The 20,046-nt window shown below is 45.6% G+C and overlaps 1 protein-coding gene across 4 annotated transcripts in view; it reads right to left on the minus strand.

The window, feature by feature from the left end:
• The window catches only part of LOC135034466 (myotubularin-related protein 9-like), a 73,583-nt gene that overhangs the window by 31,749 nt on the left and 21,788 nt on the right, over window positions 1-20,046 (minus strand). The window contains exons 1-4 of one of the 4 annotated variants that reach the window (XM_063954264.1): window positions 12,903-12,985; window positions 12,690-12,818; window positions 994-1,088; window positions 285-511 (exon numbers count right to left, since the gene is read on the minus strand). In XM_063954264.1, coding sequence (XP_063810334.1) covers window positions 285-481 — 197 coding nt within the window. In that variant the 5' untranslated portion in view covers window positions 482-511; window positions 994-1,088; window positions 12,690-12,818; window positions 12,903-12,985. Of the gene's footprint in view, window positions 1-284; window positions 512-993; window positions 1,089-11,526; window positions 11,657-12,689; window positions 12,852-12,902; window positions 12,986-20,046 lie in introns of those variants that run through there. The other 3 variants (XM_063954263.1, XM_063954262.1, XM_063954265.1) reach the window with 3 other exon arrangements.

Below are 20,046 nucleotides of genomic sequence, written 5' to 3' on the forward strand. Positions count from 1 at the left end.
AAATCATAAGGAAAATTACATGGCGGCCATTTTCTATGTTATTTACACATGTGCAGTACAGATTGGCGGGCGCCATGTTCCTGGAGACCTGTGCATGCACAGTAGACTCTGGCACAATGCCAGAGTCTTCATCACCACAGAGAGGAGGGCGCCACATAGAGTCTGAACTCGGGCCCCATCCTCTCTTAAACCGCCCCTGGTTATATGCTTAAAACTCACAGAATTTGCATATTACATATTGTTCACACATATATAATACTAATTCCAAGCTTTGATATTTTTACCTTTTCTCTACTGAATCCACAGCACAATGCAGAAGCCATAAGTTACATTTCTCCTGTCTCTTCCCTTCCACAGGATAGGCAGAGAATAACAAGTGATGACTGCTGACACATAGGGTCCCGGCCACAGGAGGTGTCAGGGGGCAGCTCACCCGTACATTCTCCACTTGCGAACTCTGAATGAGATGTGCAAGCTCCATGTAGCAGTAGTGCGAAAGAGGTGCCTATCACTGGACAGAACATGGACATGAGTACATATTACATATAAGGCTAAATAAGGGAAGACACAGAAGTAGGAAAGACAAGATTGGTAAAATCAGGGCAATATATGTTTGCCTAGAATAAATAGCCGTGATCCCATGGGGATAAGCAGAGAAGAGGGAAAAGCTAAATGTGTGCATAGTTATCAGCTGTCTGTAATTTTTAGGGACTGTCCCAGGTTTTAAAGATGTATTCCTGGAAACATCCCTAGTTTTCCCTTATATTTTAACTTCTGAATGCATTTTAAAGTACATATTGTCATAAGAGCTCTGAATGTTAGTAACATTAATTACAGTACTCCTAAGTTTACTAAAAGTCAGGATGGAGATTGTTGCTTAGGAATGTCCCACTGACAGTGTTTTGTGTCATGTGCTAACTTGGACCGGCTCAGAAGTGCCCCAGAAAATCCTGACAATTATGCATGTGTAGTGAGGTTAGCTGCGACCCTTACCAGCTCTCCAGCTCTCCGTGACACTCTTCTCTCACACTAAGCCACGACTTGTCGCTGAAGATCTTGCAGAAAACAGGAGGGAGGAAAGTTGTGTGCTGCAAGAAGGAAGTTGTGGTTCTTGTGACATAGAGGCAGAAAAAAGTCTTCAACTTAACCATTTGCTCATTGAATAATAGATATTGTGACATGATCAGTTATACTTTGTCTCCACAGAGTATTGCGTATAGTCATTTTTAATACATAGTAAGCAATGTAAATACAGTATAAATATATACACAATATAAATATATCAATGTGTTTTTGGTGTCAGAGGATATCTTTTTATGTGCAAAATGTATAAGGCCCAGAGTCTTATCTATTTATGCACATTGATTTGCACAAGGCCCTCTATATTTGCTGAAGAGCAGAAGTCTGCACTGGCCAAAGGAAGTAGATGGTAGTCAGGCTGTGGCTGGTGTGGGGTTGTGTCTTGGGCAACCTAGGTGCCTCCCACCTCTGTCTTCACTTTCCAGGCACTGAATCAACAACCTCCTTGAGTCTTACTTAATGTTGACAGGGGGCAGGATTCCATCTTCTATTCTTTGGATTGTGGAGCTTGTCTGGAACTTCATAGCCAAATGCCATACTCCCAGCTCATTACCAATATACTAGACAGAATCTGCCAGCTGTTTGTGATCAAGGCTATAAGAGCGAGGCTGGGCCTGTGCACTGTAAGTGGCTAGCCTAATCGTGGAGGCATGGCCACACCTCCTACAAAAAAAATATGGAAAACCAGTGTGTGAGTCGCTGCGCCATGAGCTTCTGTGATCTACCTTTGGCGAGATTTCTGGATGATTGTTTCTTCTCCTGTATATACCTATTTTGCTATCAACTCCTGTATATTTGTTCCTGCAAACTGAGGAACTCTACTACTCCAAAGTTACCATCCTTTTAATTATCAAGGATTTTACTTTTGTCTGCCATTATTTCCACTCTGGACTCTGAGTTACTGCCTCCTTTACTATTTATAAATGCAGGACTTTATTTGCTATTGGAGATATTGCACATAACAACCAACCAGAGTCTATTTTTTTTTTTATCTAGCACCTTCCAGAGGATAATAGCTGGAATCTGATTGGTTGCACAGATTTCCATACATCTCCAATAGTGGAAAGACTGTGTCCAGGGCCAAAACTAGGATTTTGATCACCCGGGGCAAGACATCATTTGGCGCCCACCCCCAACATGTCCCCCAATGCCCTCCTCAGCTAGAAGGAACAGGCCCAAAGTACCTGAAGGCGGCACCATGATTCATGGGGGAAGATATCCTTAGCCGCAGCCAGAGGACCTACACAGGCAGCAGAGTGGGGGCAATGTGCTGTGCTATTGGAGTGCTTGGAGGTCAGAATGCAGTAACACATGATGCTGGGTATTGTTCCCTGTAGAGCCTGCACCTGAGCTCAGCAGATGGGAGATGCCGGGTATTGCAGGCTCTACAGGGTGGTGGAGAGGGGGGGGGGGGGGGGCGAGCGGTCGACGTGTCACGGATCCTCTCCATGGGAGTGATTGGGAGTCCAGGAGATAGAGCGCTGGACCACAGGAGAGAGCCAGGTGTCCCTGTGCCATTCTATATACACACATAGTAGGGAATGTTGCTGTCTATTCCATCTCGGTGCCCTCTCAGATCCGGCGCCCCGGGCATGCCTCCCTAGCCAACCTAGTTATAGTGATGAGCGGGTTCGGTTTCCAAGAAACCGAACCCCCCCGAACGTCACCCTTTTTACACGGGTCCGAGCCATACTCGGATTCTCCCGTAAGGCTCGGTTAACCCGAGCGCGCCTGAACGTCATCATCCCGCTGTCGGATTCTCGCGAGATTCGGATTCTATATAAGCAGCCGCGCGTCTCCGCCATTTTCACATGTGCATTGAGATTAATAGGGAGAGGACGTGGCTGGCGTCCTCTCCGTACTACTACTAATACGAGACAGTTGGTTGATCTGATTGCTTGTTTTATTTTACTATAATTGTGGGGAGGATTGGGGAGCAGCTGTTAGGAGGAGTACAGTACAGTGCAGAGTTTTGCTGATAAGTGAGTTGTGACCACCAGTTTTTTATCCGTTCTCTGCCTGAAAAAAACGCTCCATACCATATCTGTGCTCAGTGTGCTGCATGATATATCTGTGCTGAGTGCTCACACTGCTTAATTGTGGGGACTGGGGAGCAGCTATAGCAGGAGTACAGTGCACAGTTTTGCTGACAGTGACCACCAGTATACGTTTGTCTGCCTGAAAAACACTCCTGTGGTGGCTTTTTTTTATACTAGTTTAGCAGTTTGCTGACAGTGTCCACCAGGTCCATTATACTGTATATAGCAGTACGGTAGGCCACTGCTGTACCTACCTCTGTGTCGTCACTCGTCATCCATTAAGTATACTATCCATCCATCTACATTGTATACCTGTGGTGGCTTTTTTTTTTATACTAGTAGTTTAGCAGTCTGCTGACAGTGTCCACCAGGTCCATTATACTGTATATAGCAGTACGGTAGGCCACTGCTGTACCTACCTCTGTGTCGTCACTCGTCATCCATTAAGTATACTATCCATCCATCTACATTGTATACCTGTGGTGGCTTTTTTTTTTATACTAGTAGTTTAGCAGTCTGCTGACAGTGTCCAACAGGTCCATTATACTGTATATAGCAGTACGGTAGGCCACTGCTGTACCTACCTCTGTGTCATCACTCGTCATCCATAAAGTATACTATCCATCCATCTACATTGTATACCTGTGGTGGCTTTTTTTTTTATACTAGTAGTTTAGCAGTCTGCTCAGTGTCCACCAGGTCCATTATACTGTATATAGCAGTACGGTAGGCCACTGCTGAACCTACCTCTGTGTCGTCACTTGTCATCCATTAAGTATACTATCCATCCATCTACATTGTATACCTGTGGTGGCTTTTTTTTTTATACTAGCAGTTTAGCAGTCTGCTGACAGTGTCCACCAGGTCCATTATACTGTATATAGCAGTACGGTAGGCCACTGCTGTACCTACCTCTGTGTCGTCACTCGTCATCCATAAAGTATACTATCCATCCATCTACATTGTATACCTGTGGTGGCTTTTTTTTTATACTAGTAGTTTAGCAGTCTGCTGACAGTGTCCACCAGGTCCATTATACTGTATATAGCAGTACGGTAGGCCACTGCTGTACATACCTCTGTGTCGTCACTCGTCATCCATTAAGTATACTATCCATCCATCTACATTGTATACCTGTGGTGGCTTTTTTTTTTATACTAGTAGTTTAGCAGTCTGCTGACAGTGTCCACCAGGTCCATTATACTGTATATAGCAGTACAGTAGGCCACTGCTGTACCTACCTCTGTGTCATCACTCGTCATCCATAAAGTATACTATCCATCCATCTACATTGTATACCTGTGGTGGCTTTTTTTTTTATACTAGTAGTTTAGCAGTCTGCTGACAGTGTCCACCAGGTCCATTATACTGTATATAGCAGTACGGTAGGCCACTGCTGTACCTACCTCTGTGTCATCACTCGTCATCCATAAAGTATACTATCCATCCATCTACATTGTATACCTGTGGTGGCTTTTTTTTTTTATACTAGTAGTTTAGCAGTCTGCTGACAGTGTCCACCAGGTCCATTATACTGTATATAGCAGTACGGTAGGCCACTGCTGTACCTACCTCTGTGTCGTCACTCGTCATCCATAAAGTATACTATCCATCCATCTACATTGTATACCTGTGGTGGCTTTTTTTTTTAATACTAGTAGTTTAGCAGTCTGCTGACAGTGTCCACCAGGTCCATTATACTGTATATAGCAGTACGGTAGGCCACTGCTGTACCTACCTCTGTGTCGTCACTCGTCATCCATAAAGTATACTATCCATCCATCTACATTGTATACCTGTGGTGGCTTTTTTTTTTTATACTAGTAGTTTAGCAGTCTGCTGACGGTGTCCACCAGGTCCATTATACTGTATATAGCAGTACGGTAGGCCACTGCTGTACCTACCTCTGTGTCGTCACTCGTCATCCATTAAGTAAACTATCCATCCATCTACATTGTATACCTGTGGTGCCTTTTAGTTGTGCACATTAAAATATGGAGAACAAAAATGTGGAGGTTAAAAAAATAGGGAAAGATCAAGATCCACTTCCACCTCGTGCTGAAGCTGCTGCCACTAGTCATGGCCGAGACGATGAAATGCCATCAACGTCGTCTGCCAAGGCCGATGCCCAATGTCATAGTACAGAGCATGTAAAATCCAAAACACAAAAGATCAGTAAAATGCCTCAAAAATCAAAATTAAAAGCGTCTGAGGAGAAGCGTAAACTTGCCAATATGCCATTTACGACACGGAGTGGCAAGGAACGGCTGAGGCCCTGGCCTATGTTCATGGCTAGTGGTTCAGCTTCACATGAGGATGGAAGCACTCATCCTCTCGCTAGAAAAAAAGAAAAGACTTAAGCTGGCAAAAGCACAGCAAAGAACTGTGCGTTCTTCGAAATCACAAATCCCCAAAGAGAGTCCAATTGTGTCGGTTGCGATGCCTGACCTTCCCAACACTGGACGGGAAGAGCTTGCGCCTTCCACCATTTGCACGCCCCCTGCAAGTGCTGGAAGGAGCACCCGCAGTCCAGTTCCTGATAGTGAAATTGAAGATGTCAGTGTTGAAGTACACCAGGATGAGGATATGGGTGTTGCTGGCGCTGGGGAGGAAATTGACAAGGAGGATTCTGATGGTGAGGTGGTTTGTTTAAGTCAGGCACCCGGGGAGACACTTGTTGTCCATGGGAGGAATATGGCCATTGACATGCCTGGTCAAAATACAAAAAAAATCAGCTCTTCGGTGTGGAATTATTTCAACACAAATGCGGACAACAGGTGTCAAGCCGTGTGTTGCCTTTGTCAAGCTGTAATAAGTAGGGGTAAGGACGTTAACCACCTCGGAACATCCTCCCTTATACGTCACCTGCAGCGCATTCATCATAAGTCAGTGACAAGTTCAAAAACTTTGGGCGACAGCGGAAGCAGTCCACTGACCACTAAATCCCTTCCTCTTGTAACCAAGCTCCTGCAAACCACACCACCAACTCCCTCAGTGTCAATTTCCTCCTTACCCAGGAAAGCCAATAGTCCTGCAGGCCATGTCACTGGCAAGTCTGACGAGTCCTCTCCTGCCTGGGATTCCTCCGATGCATCCTTGAGTGTGACGCCTACTGCTGCTGGCGCTGCTGTTGTTGCTGCTGGGAGTCGATCGTCATCCCAGAGGGGAAGTCGGAAGACCACTTGTACTACTTCCAGTAAGCAATTGACTGTACAACAGTCCTTTGCGAGGAAGATGAAATATCACAGCAGTCATCCTGCTGCAAAGCGGATAACTGAGGCCTTGGCAGCCTGGGCGGTGAGAAACGTGGTTCCGGTATCCATCGTTAATTCAGAGCCAACTATAGACTTGATTGAGGTACTGTGTCCCCGGTACCAAATACCATCTAGGTTCCATTTCTCTAGGCAGGCGATACCGAAAATGTACACAGACCTCAGAAAAAGACTCACCAGTGTCCTAAAAAATGCAGTTGTACCCAATGTCCACTTAACCACGGACATGTGGACAAGTGGAGCAGGGCAGACTCAGGACTATATGACTGTGACAGCCCACTGGGTAGATGTATTGCCTCCCGCTGCAAGAACAGCAGCGGCGGCACCAGTAGCAGCATCTCGCAAACGCCAACTCGTTCCTAGGCAGGCTACGCTTTGTATCACCGCTTTCCAGAATACGCACACAGCTGAAAACCTCTTACGGCAACTGAGGAAGATCATCGCAGAATGGCTTACCCCAATTGGACTCTCCTGGGGATTTGTGACATCGGACAACGCCAGCAATATTGTGCGTGCATTACATCTGGGCAAATTCCAGCACGTCCCATGTTTTGCACATACCTTGAATTTGGTGGTGCAGAATTATTTAAAAAACGACAGGGGCGTGCAAGAGATGAAGTCGGTGGCCCGAAGAATTGCGGGCCACTTTCGGCGTTCAGGCACCGCGTACAGAAGACTGGAGCACCACCAAAAATACCTGAACCTGCCCTGCCATCATCTGAAGCAAGAGGTGGTAACGAGGTGGAAATCAACCCTCTATATGTTTCAGAGGATGGAGGAGCAGCAAAAGGCCATTCAAGCCTATACATCTGGCCACGATATAGGAAAAGGAGGTGGAATGCACCTGTCTCAAGCGCAGTGGAGAATGATTTCAACGTTGTGCAAGGTTCTGCAACCCTTTGAACTTGCCACACGTGAAGTCAGTTCAGACACTGCCAGCCTGAGTCAGGTCATTCCCCTCATCAGGCTTTTGCAGAAGAAGCTGGAGACATTGAAGGAGGAGCTAAAACAGAGCGATTCCGCTAGGCATGTGGGACCTGTGGATGGAGCCCTTCATTCGCTTAACCAGGATTCACATGGGTGGTCAATCTCTTGAAATCAGAGCACTACATTTTGGCCACCGTGCTCGATCCTAGATTTAAAACCTACGTTGTATCTCTCTTTCCGGCAGACACAAGTCTGCAGGGGTTCAAAGACCTGCTGGTGAGAAAATTGTCAAGTCAAGCGGAACGTGACCCGTCAACAGCTCCTCCTTCACATTCTCCCGCAACTGGGGGTGCGAGGAAAAGGCTAAGAATTCCGAGCCCACCCGCTGGCGGTGATGCAGGGCAGTCTGGAGCGAGTGCTGACATCTGGTCCGGACTGAAGGACCTGCCAACGATTACTGACATGTCGTCTACTGTCACTGCATATGATTCTCTCACCATTGAAAGAATGGTGGAGGATTATATGAGTGACCGCATCCAAGTAGGCACGTCAGACAGTCCATACGTATACTGGCAGGAAAAAGAGGCAATTTGGAGGCCCTTGCAGAAACTGGCTTTATTCTACCTAAGTTGCCCTCCCTCCAGTGTGTACTCCGAAAGAGTGTTTAGTGCAGCTGCTCACCTTGTCAGCAATCGGCGTACGAGGTTACTTCCAGAAAATGTGGAGAAGATGATGTTCATTAAAATTAATTATAATCAATTCCTCCGTGGAGACATTCACCAGCAGCAATTGCCTCCAGAAAGTACACGGGGACCTGAGATGGTGGATTCCAGTGGGGACGAATTAATAATCTGTGAGGAGGGGGATGTACACAGTGAAAGGGGTGATGAATCGGACGATGATGATGAGGTGGACATCTTGCCTCTGTAGAGCCAGTTTGTGCAAGGAGAGATTGATTGCTTCTTTTTTGGTGGGGGCCCAAACCAACCAGTTATTTCAGTCACAGTCGTGTGGCAGACCCTGTCGCTGAAATGATGGGTTCGTTAAAGTGTGCATGTCCTGTTTATACAACATAAGGGTGGGTGGGAGGGCCCAAGGACAATTCCATCTTGCACCTCTTTTTTCTTTCATTTTTCTTTGTATCATGTGCTGTTTGGGGAGTATTTTTTTGAAGGGCCATCCTGCCTGACACTGCAGTGTCACTCCTAGATGGGCCAGGTGTTTGTGTCGGCCACTTGGGTCGCTGAGCTTAGTCACACAGCTACCTCATTGCGCCTCTTTTTTTCTTTGCATCATGTGCTGTTTGGGGAGTATTTTTTTGAAGGGCCATCCTGCCTGACACTGCAGTGTCACTCCTAGATGGGCCAGGTGTTTGTGTCGGCCACTTGGGTCGCTGAGCTTAGTCACACAGCTACCTCATTGCGCCTCTTTTTACTTTACATCATGTGCTGTTTGGGGACTATTTTTTTCAAGTGCCATCCTGTCTGACACTGCAGTGCCACTCCAAGATGGGCCAGGTGTTTGTGTCGGCCACTAGGGTCGCTTAGCTTAGTCACACAGCGACCTCATTGCGCCTCTTTTTTTCTTTGCATCATGTGCTGTTTGGGGAGTATTTGTTTCAAGTGCCATCCTGTCTGACACTGCAGTGCCACTCCTAGATGGGCCAGGTGTTTGTGTCGGCCACTAGGGTCGCTTAGCTTAGTCACACACCTACCTCATTGCGCCTCTTTTTTTCTTTGCATCATGTGCTGTTTGGGGAGTATTTTTTTCAAGTGCCATCCTGTCTGACACTGCAGTGCCACTCCTAGATGGGCCCGGTGTTTGTGTCGGCCACTAGGGTCGCTTAGCTTAGTCACACAGCTACCTCATTGCGCCTCTTTTTTTCTTTGCATCATGTGCTGTTTGGGGAGTATTTTTTTCAAGTGCCATCCTGTCTGACACTGCAGTGCCACTCCTAGATGGGCCAGGTGTTTGTGTCGGCCACTAGGGTCGCTTAGCTTAGTCACACAGCTACCTCATTGCGCCTCTTTTTTTCTTTGCATCATGTGCTGTTTGGGGACAATTTTTTTGAAGTGCCATCCTGTCTGACACTGCAGTGCCACTCCTAGATGGGCCAGGTGTTTGTGTCGGCCACTTGTGTCGTTTAGCTTAGCCATCCAGCGACCTCGGTGCAAATTTTAGGACTAAAAATAATATTGTGAGGTGTGAGGTGTTCAGAATAGACTGGAAATGAGTGGAAATTATGGTTATTGAGGTTAATAATACTATGGGATCAAAATGACCCCCAAATTCTATGATTTAAGCTGTTTTTTAGTGTTTTTTGAAAAAAAACACCTGAATCCAAAACACACCCGAATCCGACAAAAAATTTCCGGTGAGGTTTTGCCAAAACGCGTCCGAACCCAAAACACGGCCGCGGAACTGAACCCAAAACCAAAACACAAAACCCGAAAAATTTCCGGTGCACATCACTACCTAGTTACAGCCCTGCTGCGTCCTTACACGCAGTGCCCCCAAGTCACAGCCTGGGTGCTGGGCTGCATCCAAGCTGGTGGTCTTTGGGACTCATCCTATACATTTCACAGAACACCTTTTTTACCTCTACTTTGCACATATTAATAATTTTAGAAGCATATCAGAGCCTTCACGCACATGTTATAAAATCAATTGTGATATTCCCTCTCTCATGACAAATACAAGCCATAAACAAGGCAAACTGCTGCAGTAGTATATATATTTATAAAACAGACATTTAATTTAAATAAAGATTTGGTGCTAAACTGGCAGGAGGTTAAACTTTGATGTGGCACATTGAATTTTGAACAGTACACTCTTTATGCCATTTGGTACACCTAGATGGATGGGGTGTGGTTCAATAGATCTACATTAAAAAGATAAACAGTCAATAGGTCGACAACAAACGGTCGACATGCAAAAGGTGGTCAGGGTCAAAATGTCTACATGGAAAACATGGTTGACAGATACAAAACGCTGACAGGGTGAAAAGGTCGAAAAAATAAATGGTCGACAGGTTTTTTGTGTCATTTTGTATGTTTCACCATATTTAAGCTAAATTAGTGGAAATGTGTAAGATCGCCACGCTTCGGGCAAGGTTACTATTCTCACGTATTGTTCATGTGGATGGTAAATAAGGGATCCTGTCTGAAGATCGACACTCTCTAGGTCGACAATGTTTAGGTTGACCACTACAGGTCGACAGTCACTAGGTTGACAGGGTTTCTAGGTCGACAGGTCAAACGGTCGACATTAGTTTTTTTTTTAAATCTTTTTTTGAACTTGTTCATACTTAACGATCCACGTGGACTACGATTGGAAAGGTAATCTGTGCCGAGCGAAGTGGTAGTGGAGCGAGGCACCTTGCCCGAAGCATTGCGAGCGAATGCGGTGCACTAATTGGGGTTCCCGGTCACTCTACGAAGAAAACGACACAAAAAAAGACAACACTCATGTCGACCTTATGACCTGTCGACCTAGCACATGTCGACCGTCCAACCCTGTCGACCTAGTGACTGTCGACCTATAGTGGTCAACCTAAACATTGTCGACCTAGACATTGTCGATCTAATGATCCACACCCGGTAAATAATGAAAAAGTTGGGGGAGAAAATTTGAATTTTATTTTTATAAATAAATGTGTCGACCATATGTGTGCCGACCATTGTCTTGTCGACCTTTTGAACCCGTTGACCTTTATAACATGAGAATAAATAAATTTTGAGTGCGCTGTCAACAGCAGCTGGTATTGGGGCTGGTCAGATCCCCAGAGTAAAGACTAAGCAATAAAAAGAAAGGTATATACCAGCGCTGGCTTACACAAAAACACTTAGGGAAGGTTTGTGATGAAGTAAATGATACAATTTATTACCCTAAAACATCTTTAAAAACACATATATAAATCTAAATAAAAATGCCACAGTGTTCTCAATGAGGTAGAAATTAATGCATAAAAAATAGAATTGCCACTGTTCAAACTCCTTTATCCTGGGAAATCCGGATGTTTTGTAGTGCTGCAGTGAAAGTCCAAAGGAGATGGTAGTCCAAATATTACCAGGGCAGAAGTTTCCAGGAGTCCAGATGGCAAAGTAGAGTGTCTCTCAGGCTCACACCGTCCTTAAGTGTTATTGTGCAAGCCAGCGCTAGTATAGATCTTTTGAACATGTCAGCCTTAAGCACTGTCTACAATTTACCTGTTGACCTTTTGATCCTTTTGACCTTTTGCAAGGCAACCAATGTAGATTTATCAACTGGATACTGATGGATGACTACCCCCTTTGGATAAGCAGCTTTTTTTTCTAAAATTTTACATGCACATACTGCAGTTAATGACAATATTGCACAACAGTGGTAAGACCTACGGGGAAATTTACCAAGAATTGTGTTATTGTCCGAGTTTGCATTCTCGGGTGTCTTTGGTCATTTTTTCAAACATGGAAATCTATTAAAGGTGAACACAGGAGTGTACTATCGAATTGAACTTCAAAACATGGGGAAAATGACAAATACGATCAAATACACCATCGGCCAAACGCGGAAGTACAACAGTTCATGGAAATGTACCAAAATTCGTGTTTGAAAACACACCCATGAATTGTGCAAACTTGGGGCAAAATACATTTTAGAAATAGACGTTCTGCTGAACAGTGTGTTTAGAGAAGCCTGCACAGATCAGGTGTGGTATTAATGTCACAGTCAGGGGACACACTTGATGGGGTCCCCTGGCCAAAGCATTCAACCACCCAAGTAATCACTCTAGCATTCCTAATAAAGTGAGACCCTACCAATAAAGGTGAAGCCCAGGGCTATCTCTGGCACCCCCAGGTGGTGGGTGCAGAGTTGACTGCAATCAAATATAGAGTCAAAAAATATTGACTTTTACAGGCGGATTACAGGTCCCAGCAAGCCTCCCCCACATGCCAGTACTTGGAGAACCAAAACTACCAGCATGCGGCGCATTTAGGGCCCACTGATAAATATAGTCCCCCTATAAAATAAATATTAAAATAACCACCAAAGCACACATGCCGTAGACTGTAAAACTTTAATTTACTAACTCACATATACTCACCTTGTCTCTGCCACCAGTCGGTCCCCTTCTCCAGTAGAATCCACTACATCATACCTCCCAACATGACCCTCTCCAGGAGGGACACAATGCTCTGCTTCTGGACTTTTTTCCTAATGTATGATTGCCGGCACCTGTGTTGAACAGGTTAATGGATAAGAAAGGTGTTTCACCATAGGTGATGGCAATCATAAATTAAGGGGGAGGTCCAGGAGCAGAGCATTCTGTCCCTCCTGGAGAGGGTCATGTTGGGAGGTATGCTACATGGTTAACAGAAAATATACATACTCAACTATGCCAGGGTGCAGATTAGTCCTCTGGGTCATGTAAGCAGGTGTGCAGTTTGCAGCCTCTTGCTTCTTCCAACCACACCTTCTCGTGCCTTCTACACCTGATCCCTCCATTGCTGGGACCTATCTTTTTTGGGGGGGAATTTAGTTTTTTCTTTTTCTTTCAATACATACAAAAAAAAGAGAAAAAAATTGGATTTGAATGACCTACTGGTAAATCCTATTCTCGTAGTCCGTAGAGGATGCTGGGGTCCATTTTAGTACCATGGGGTATAGACGGTTCCGCAGGAGCCTTCGGCACTTTAAGACCTTTCAACAGTGTGAACTGGCTCCTCCCTCTATGCCCCTCCTCCTGACCTCAGTATAGGAACTGTGCCCGAGGAGACGGACAAGTTCGAGAGAAGAATTTACATTAAACTAGTGGCGAGATTCACACCAGCTCACACCATACCAAAAACATGCCGCCTAACATGGCCTTTAACATAACCCATGCTAACGTGCATGCATAACGTAACAGCAACTGCTGTAAAACATCTTAACACATGAGAACCTGTGTAAAAAGACAAAACGTAATTTGCAGGAAAAATGAACACTGGGCGGGCGCCCAGCATCCTCTACGGACTACGAGAAAAGGATTTACCGGTAGGTAATTAAAATCCTATTTTCTCTTACTTCATAGAGGATGCCGGGGTCCATTTTAGTACCATGGGGATGTACCAAAGCTCCCAGTATGGGTGGGAAAGTGCTAATGTTCCTGCAGAACTGACTTACCAAACTGAAGGTCGTCAGCAGCCAAGGTGTCAAACCTATAAAACCTAACAAACGTGTTTGCCCCTGACCAAGTAGCTGCTCTGCAAAATTGCAACGCTGAGACACTCCGGGCAGCCGCCCAGGAAGAACAAACTTTCCTTGTAGAGTGGGCCTTTACCGAACTCGGTAACGGCAATCCTGACGTGGAGTAAGCATGCTGAATGGTACCTCTGATCCAGCGCGCAATAGTCTGCTTCGAAGCAGGACCCCTAATCTTGTTGGGGTCATAGAGGACAAACAAAGATTCTGTATTCCTTATCCGAGCCGTTCTTGCAACATAAGTCCTCAACGCTCTGACGACAACAAAGGATTTTGAAACGACTGAGGTGTCAGAAGCCACTGGCACCACCACAGGTTGGTTGATATGGAAATAAGACACAACCTTTGGAAGAAAATGCTGACGTGTCCGCAGTTCAGCTCTATCTTCATGAAAAATCAAATAAGGACTCTTGTGTGACAGAGCCCCTAATTCAGAAACTCTTCTGCCTGAGGCCAAGGCCAACAGCATGACCACTTTCCAAGTGAGAAACTTCAACTCTACCTCTTGTAGAGGCTCAAACCAGTCTGATTTAAGGAACTGCAACACTACATTAAGATCCCATGGCGCCGCAGGAGGCACAAAGGGAGGTTGGGTGCCAGAACCTCCTTCCCGAATGTCTGGACATCAGGAAGGGAAGCCAACTGTTACTGAAAGAAAATGGACAAGGCCGAAATTTGGACCTTGATAGACCCTAATCTCAAGCCAGCATCCACACCCGCCTGTAGAAATAGGAGAAGACGTCCTAATTTAAACTCCACTGCAGGAGATTTCTTGGATTCACACCAAGATACATATTTTCTCCAAATACGATGGTAATGTTTGGACGTTACCCCTTTCCTGGCCAGAATAAGTGTGGGAATGACTTCATTGGGAATACCCTTACGGGCTAGGATCTGGCGCTCAACAGCCATGCCGTGAAACGCAGCCGCGGTAAGTCTTGATAAACAAATGGCCCCTGCTGAAGCACGTCCTTCGCGAAGAGGAAGAGGCTGAGGATCTTCCAGTAATAACTCCTGAAGATCTGGATACCAAGCCCTTGGTCAGTCTGGAGCAATGAGAATTGCTCGAACCCTTGTTCTTCTGATGATCTTGTGAACTTTTGGTATTAGTGGAAGTAGAGGGAACAGGTACACCAACTGAAACACCCACTGGGTCACCAGTGCATCCACTGCTATTGCTTGTGGGTCTCTCGACCTAGAACAATATTTCTGAAGCTTCTTGTTGAGACGTGATGCCATCATATCTACTTGAGGAATGCCCCAACGATCTGCTACCTCTGCAAAGACTTCTGGGTGGAGGCCCCATTCTCCTGGATGGAGATCGTGTCTGCTGAGGAAGTCTGCTTCCCAGTTGTCCACTCCTGGAATGAAAATTGCCGACAGAGCTTTTGCATGCCTTTCTGCCCAGAGGAGTATCTTTGTCACCTCTGCCATTGCCGCTCTGCTTTTTGTTCCGCCCTGGCGGTTTATGTAAACTACTGCCGTTACATTGTCTGACTGGATCTGTATGGGACGACCTTGAAGAAGGTGTGCCGCTTGATGAAGGCTGTTGTACACAGCTCTCAATTCCAGAATGTTTATGTGAAGGACTACTTCTTGACTTGACCATCGTCCTTGGAAGCTTTCCCCTTGCGTGACTGCTCCCCAACCTCGGAGGCTTGCATCTGTGGTCACCAGGTTCCAAGTCTGAATCCCGAACCTGCGTCCCTCCAGGAGGTGAGAACTTTGAAGCCACCATAAGAGTGAAATACTGGCTTTTGTTGAAAGGATTATCCTCCGGTGCATGTGTAGGTGCGATCCGGACCACTTGTCCAGTAGGTCCCATTGGAACACCCTGGCATGGAATCGGCCAAATTGTAGAGCCTCGTAGGCTGCTACCATCTTCCCCAGCAGGCGGATGCACTGATGAATTGATACGCGTGCTGGTTTGAAAACTTGTTTGACCATCCTCTGGATCTCCAGAGCCTTTTCCACCGGAAGGAATACTTTCTGTGCTTCCGTGTCCAATATCATTCCCAGAAATGATAACCTTATTGTGGGTTCCATTTGTGATTTTGGAAGGTTTATGATCCAACCGCGCTGTTGAAGCACCGTCAGGGAAAGTGCAATGTTCTGCACTAGTTTCTCCCTAGATCTCGCTTTTATGAGGAGATCGCCCAAGTATGGGATGACTTTGACTCCTTTCTTGCGAAGAAGAACCATCATCTCCGCCATCACCTTGGTGAATATTCTCGGAGCTGTGGAGAGCCTGAAAGGCAATGTTTGGAACTGGTAGTGGCAGTCCTGCACCGCAAACCTCAGGTATGCCTGATGCGGCGGGTAGATGGGAACATGTAAATAAGCATCTTTGATGTCCATCGATACCAGAAATTCTTTTTCCTCCAAGCTGGAGATCACCGCTGTCAGGGATTCCATCTTGAATTTGAACCTTTTCAAATAAAAGTTCAGAGTCTTTAGGTTTAAAATCGGTCTGACCGAGCCATCCGGTTTCGGCACTACAAACAAGCTTGAATAAAACCCTTTTTCCTGTTGTGACACAGGAACTAAGTAAATTACGTTGTCTTGACATAATTTCTGTATTGCGTTCAGCACTTTTGCTCTGTCCTGAACAGAAGCTGGTAAGGCTGATTTGAAAAATCGGCATGGGGGAAGGTCCTGAAATTCCAATTTGTACCCTTGGGATACTATCTGCAATACCCAAGGATCCAGTTCTGAGTGAACCCAGACCTGGCTGAAAGACAGTAGACGTGCCCCCACCCGATCGTACTCCCGCAGGGGAGCCCCAGCGTCATGCTGAGGTTTTAGCAGAAGTAGCTGTTGACTTCTGCTCCTGCAAGCCTGATGGTGTTGTAGATTTTTTACCTCTTCCTGCAAAGAAGGGGGTACCCTTTGCCTTTTTGAAATTGTTGGGCCAAAAAGATTGCATCGTATGGGAATGAAATCCTTTCCTAGGTGGAGCAGCTGCAGAAGGCAGAAATGCTGACTTGCCTGATGTAGTTGTTGAAATCATGGCATCCAGCTTGTCTCCAAAGAGGGCTTCTCCATTGTAAGGAAGCGCCTCAATATTCTTTTTTGATTCCGCATCAGCATTCCATTGGCGGATCCACAGCGCCCTGAGGGCTGAAATTGCCATAGCGGAGGATCTTGAACTCAGCATCCCAATATCCTTCATAGCTTCAACTAAGTAACCTGCAGCATCTTTGATATGGCTGAGAGTTAGGGCTATTTCATCCCTGTCAACTGTGTCTATGTTAACAAGCAAGTTGTCAGAACATTTTTCCATAGCGTTACCTACCCACGCACAAGCAATGGTGGGCCTGAGCACCGTTCCGTTAGCCGTATATATGGATATTAGGGTTGATTCTAATTTACGGTCAGCTGGATCTTTTAAGGTGGCTGAACCAGGGGCAGGCAAAACTAGTTTCTTAGACAGACGAGAAACTGAAGTGTCTATCATTGGGGGTGTCTCCCATTTGTGCCTGTCTTCCTCAGGGAAAGGGTACGCTACACGTATCCTTCTGGGAAGGGAAAATTTCTTCTCAGGGTTAGCCCAGGATTCTTCAAAGAACGCATTCAAATCCTTTGAAGTAGGAAGTCACAACCTGCTTTTTATTTAATTTAAAATAATCCTTTCCCACATTCTCCTACCCACCCGTACTAAGATCTGATCAAAATAATGTTATCCCAATCCTACTTCTGCCACTAGTTGCCTGCTATTGTGTGGTTTTTTTGGGGTTTTTTTTTTTCCATTGCTCGCTTCAACCCCACCATGTGTTTTTCCTGTAATGTTTACCTCCACTGATTGCACACCTTTCCATTGTGCCCTACATGCAGGGTACATCATACTACTACATAAGCATCAGTTTTCCCATATATGAACTTGGCCCTTGTATGGCTCACCTCCCACAGTGTAACCTTCAAAGTGCGCCCAACATGGCTGCCCCATATGGTACACTTGTGGATGGGATGAAAAATACATAGGCCTGATGGTTTTGATGGAACCCTACTCTGAACTGTAGGACTCTGAAATCACCCCCATTTTGTGTCATCTCTTCTAGGGGTGGACTATTCCACCCTGGGTAATCCTACGCTGAGCGCCCAAGATGGCTGCCGCACCTGGTGCCTTGTGAGGGTGGAATACACAACCCTTGGAAGTTATTACCCAAAATGCCTACACCAATCCTGCATTATGCTTTCTGTGTGCTTAAGGTTTTCTTTTATGTCTGTGTGGCTTATCTATTGTTGTATTACTCAAATCCTCTATATCATGTGCATTGTTTTTGATATCTGTAAAGCTCCTTGAGTCCTGTTGGAGAAAGAGCGCTATATAAATAAAATTATTATTATTATTATTATTATTATTATTATTATTTTCTCTGGGACCAGTGTTGTTTCAGAAAACTCCAACACTTCCTTTATAGCAACTATCATACCTTGTATGCTTTTGGCTAATTTGGAGTCTACCCCTCTCAAATCCCCAGAGTCAACGTCAGAGTCGGAATCTGTGTCTGTGTCCCCTTGCTTTATCTGGGCCAGAGATCTTTTTTGGGAACTAGATGGGACCTTAGTGGATGATATGGAGGGGTCAGTAAACAGTGCATCCTCCACAGACTGCCTCCAATATTTACTCTGTTGTTCAGACTCGGAGAATTTATTTGCAAGCATTGACATATTCTTTTGCAACATTCTCACCCACTCCGGCTCCTTCTGAGAGGGAAGGGCCACCACATTACGCTCTTGTGCATCTAAAATGGATTCTTCCTGGGAAGACCCCTCCCCAATGTCTGACATGTTACACATTTGTACACACTTGTACACACACACACACACACACACACGGGAGCTATTGGGGACAGACCCACACTAAAGTCTGTCAGAGAGACACAGAGGGATTTGCCAGTCCATACACTGCGCCTTATTGTGAATTGTGGAAATATTACCCACTTACAGCGCATATACCAATAATGGGCCCACAGACCTAATTATAATGAACACTCTCTGCCCCTTCTATAACACCCTGTACTTGTATCAGCGTTATCATGAGGAGAAACAGCGTTCAGGAGCTTCACACTGGAGTTTCTGCAGGAGAAAATGGCACCCAGTGAGTGTTCTGGCAAGTCTGAGGAGAAGCCCCGCCCTTCAGCCTCAGCAATGTAATATTTATACTGGCTGGGGATGTACCCTTTTTGCCAGTGAGAGTAAGGTTGTAAAACATGTCCTCAGAGCGTGCCCCCCCCCCCCCCCTGCGCTCTGCACCCTTGTGCTGAGGGACATGGGGCGCAGCGTCCCGCCACTGCGCGTGTACCTGTATGCCGCCAACAATGACCGGAGGATCCCCTCTCTGCAGGACTCCGGTAGTATACTCACCAGCCTTCTGACTTCTGGCTCTGTTAGGGGGTGGCGGCAGTGCTGTGGGAGTGAACGCTGGCCAGGCTTGGGCTGTGTTCAGTACCCTTCAGGAGCTAATGGTGTCCTGTCAGCGGAAGCAGAACCATTATCTAATTGAGAAGTTGGTTCCTACTTCCCCCCCTAAGTCCCACGAAGTAGGGAAGCTGTTGCCAGCAGCTTCCCTCTAATATAAAAAACCTAAGAAAGTATTTTTCCAGCAAAGCTCTGTAGAGCTCCACTACTGTGCATCCAGTCTCCTGGGCACATTTTCTAAACTGAGGTCTGGAGGAGGGGCATAGAGTAAAGGAGCCAGTCCACACTGTTGAAAAGTCTTAAAGTGCCGAAGGCTCCTGCGGAACCGTCTATACCCCATGGTACTAAAATGGACCCCAGCATCCCCTAGGACGTAAGAGAAACATTCATAATGCCCTTACAATGCATATAACATACATACATTCATACTATACATTGAATACATAATGCATTACATATCAGCCTGGCAGACTATCTTTTATTGTTCATTTCCATTTTGCTTAATTACTTTATGCGCAATTGATTTCTTGCTAGGTTGCACAGATTAGTTTTCATGTGTACTAAAACCATTTGCTTATTTTCCCTTATTTCTTTCTTCCTTTATTACCCCCATCCCCACATATTCATATGTAACATACTCAACTCTTTTACTCGTGTTCGTGCATATCTGTCCTAAACAATTTAACATTCTCCAGTAGTCTTGGACAGCTTACTACACAATCCGTATAATACATATATCGTGATTCCGCGTGCAATATTTAATATTTATTGTATATGTCTTTATGTAATCCTTAATATTACAAATTTCTGTGTAACTATTACCTCTTTGCTTCATGATCTAACTTTTTAATTTTTTATATGTTATAGTGCAGCAGCGGCCAACCCGTGGCTCTTGAGCCACATGTGGCTCTTTTTATATTCAAATGTGGCTCCCGACACTCAAAGTCACATCACTATAAAAGATTTGGAAACTGCTGCACTGTAGCCAGACATGCAGTAACACTATGGGAACTGAGTGAGCCACCGGCAAACAGAGGACACATAAGGTGCTGCTGCAATGGCACAAGTTGGGGTGCAGCTGTAGT

The sequence above is a fragment of the Pseudophryne corroboree genome, chromosome 2 (genome assembly GCF_028390025.1).
Source record: "Pseudophryne corroboree isolate aPseCor3 chromosome 2, aPseCor3.hap2, whole genome shotgun sequence".
In the NCBI taxonomy this organism is placed as follows: domain Eukaryota; kingdom Metazoa; phylum Chordata; class Amphibia; order Anura; family Myobatrachidae; genus Pseudophryne; species Pseudophryne corroboree.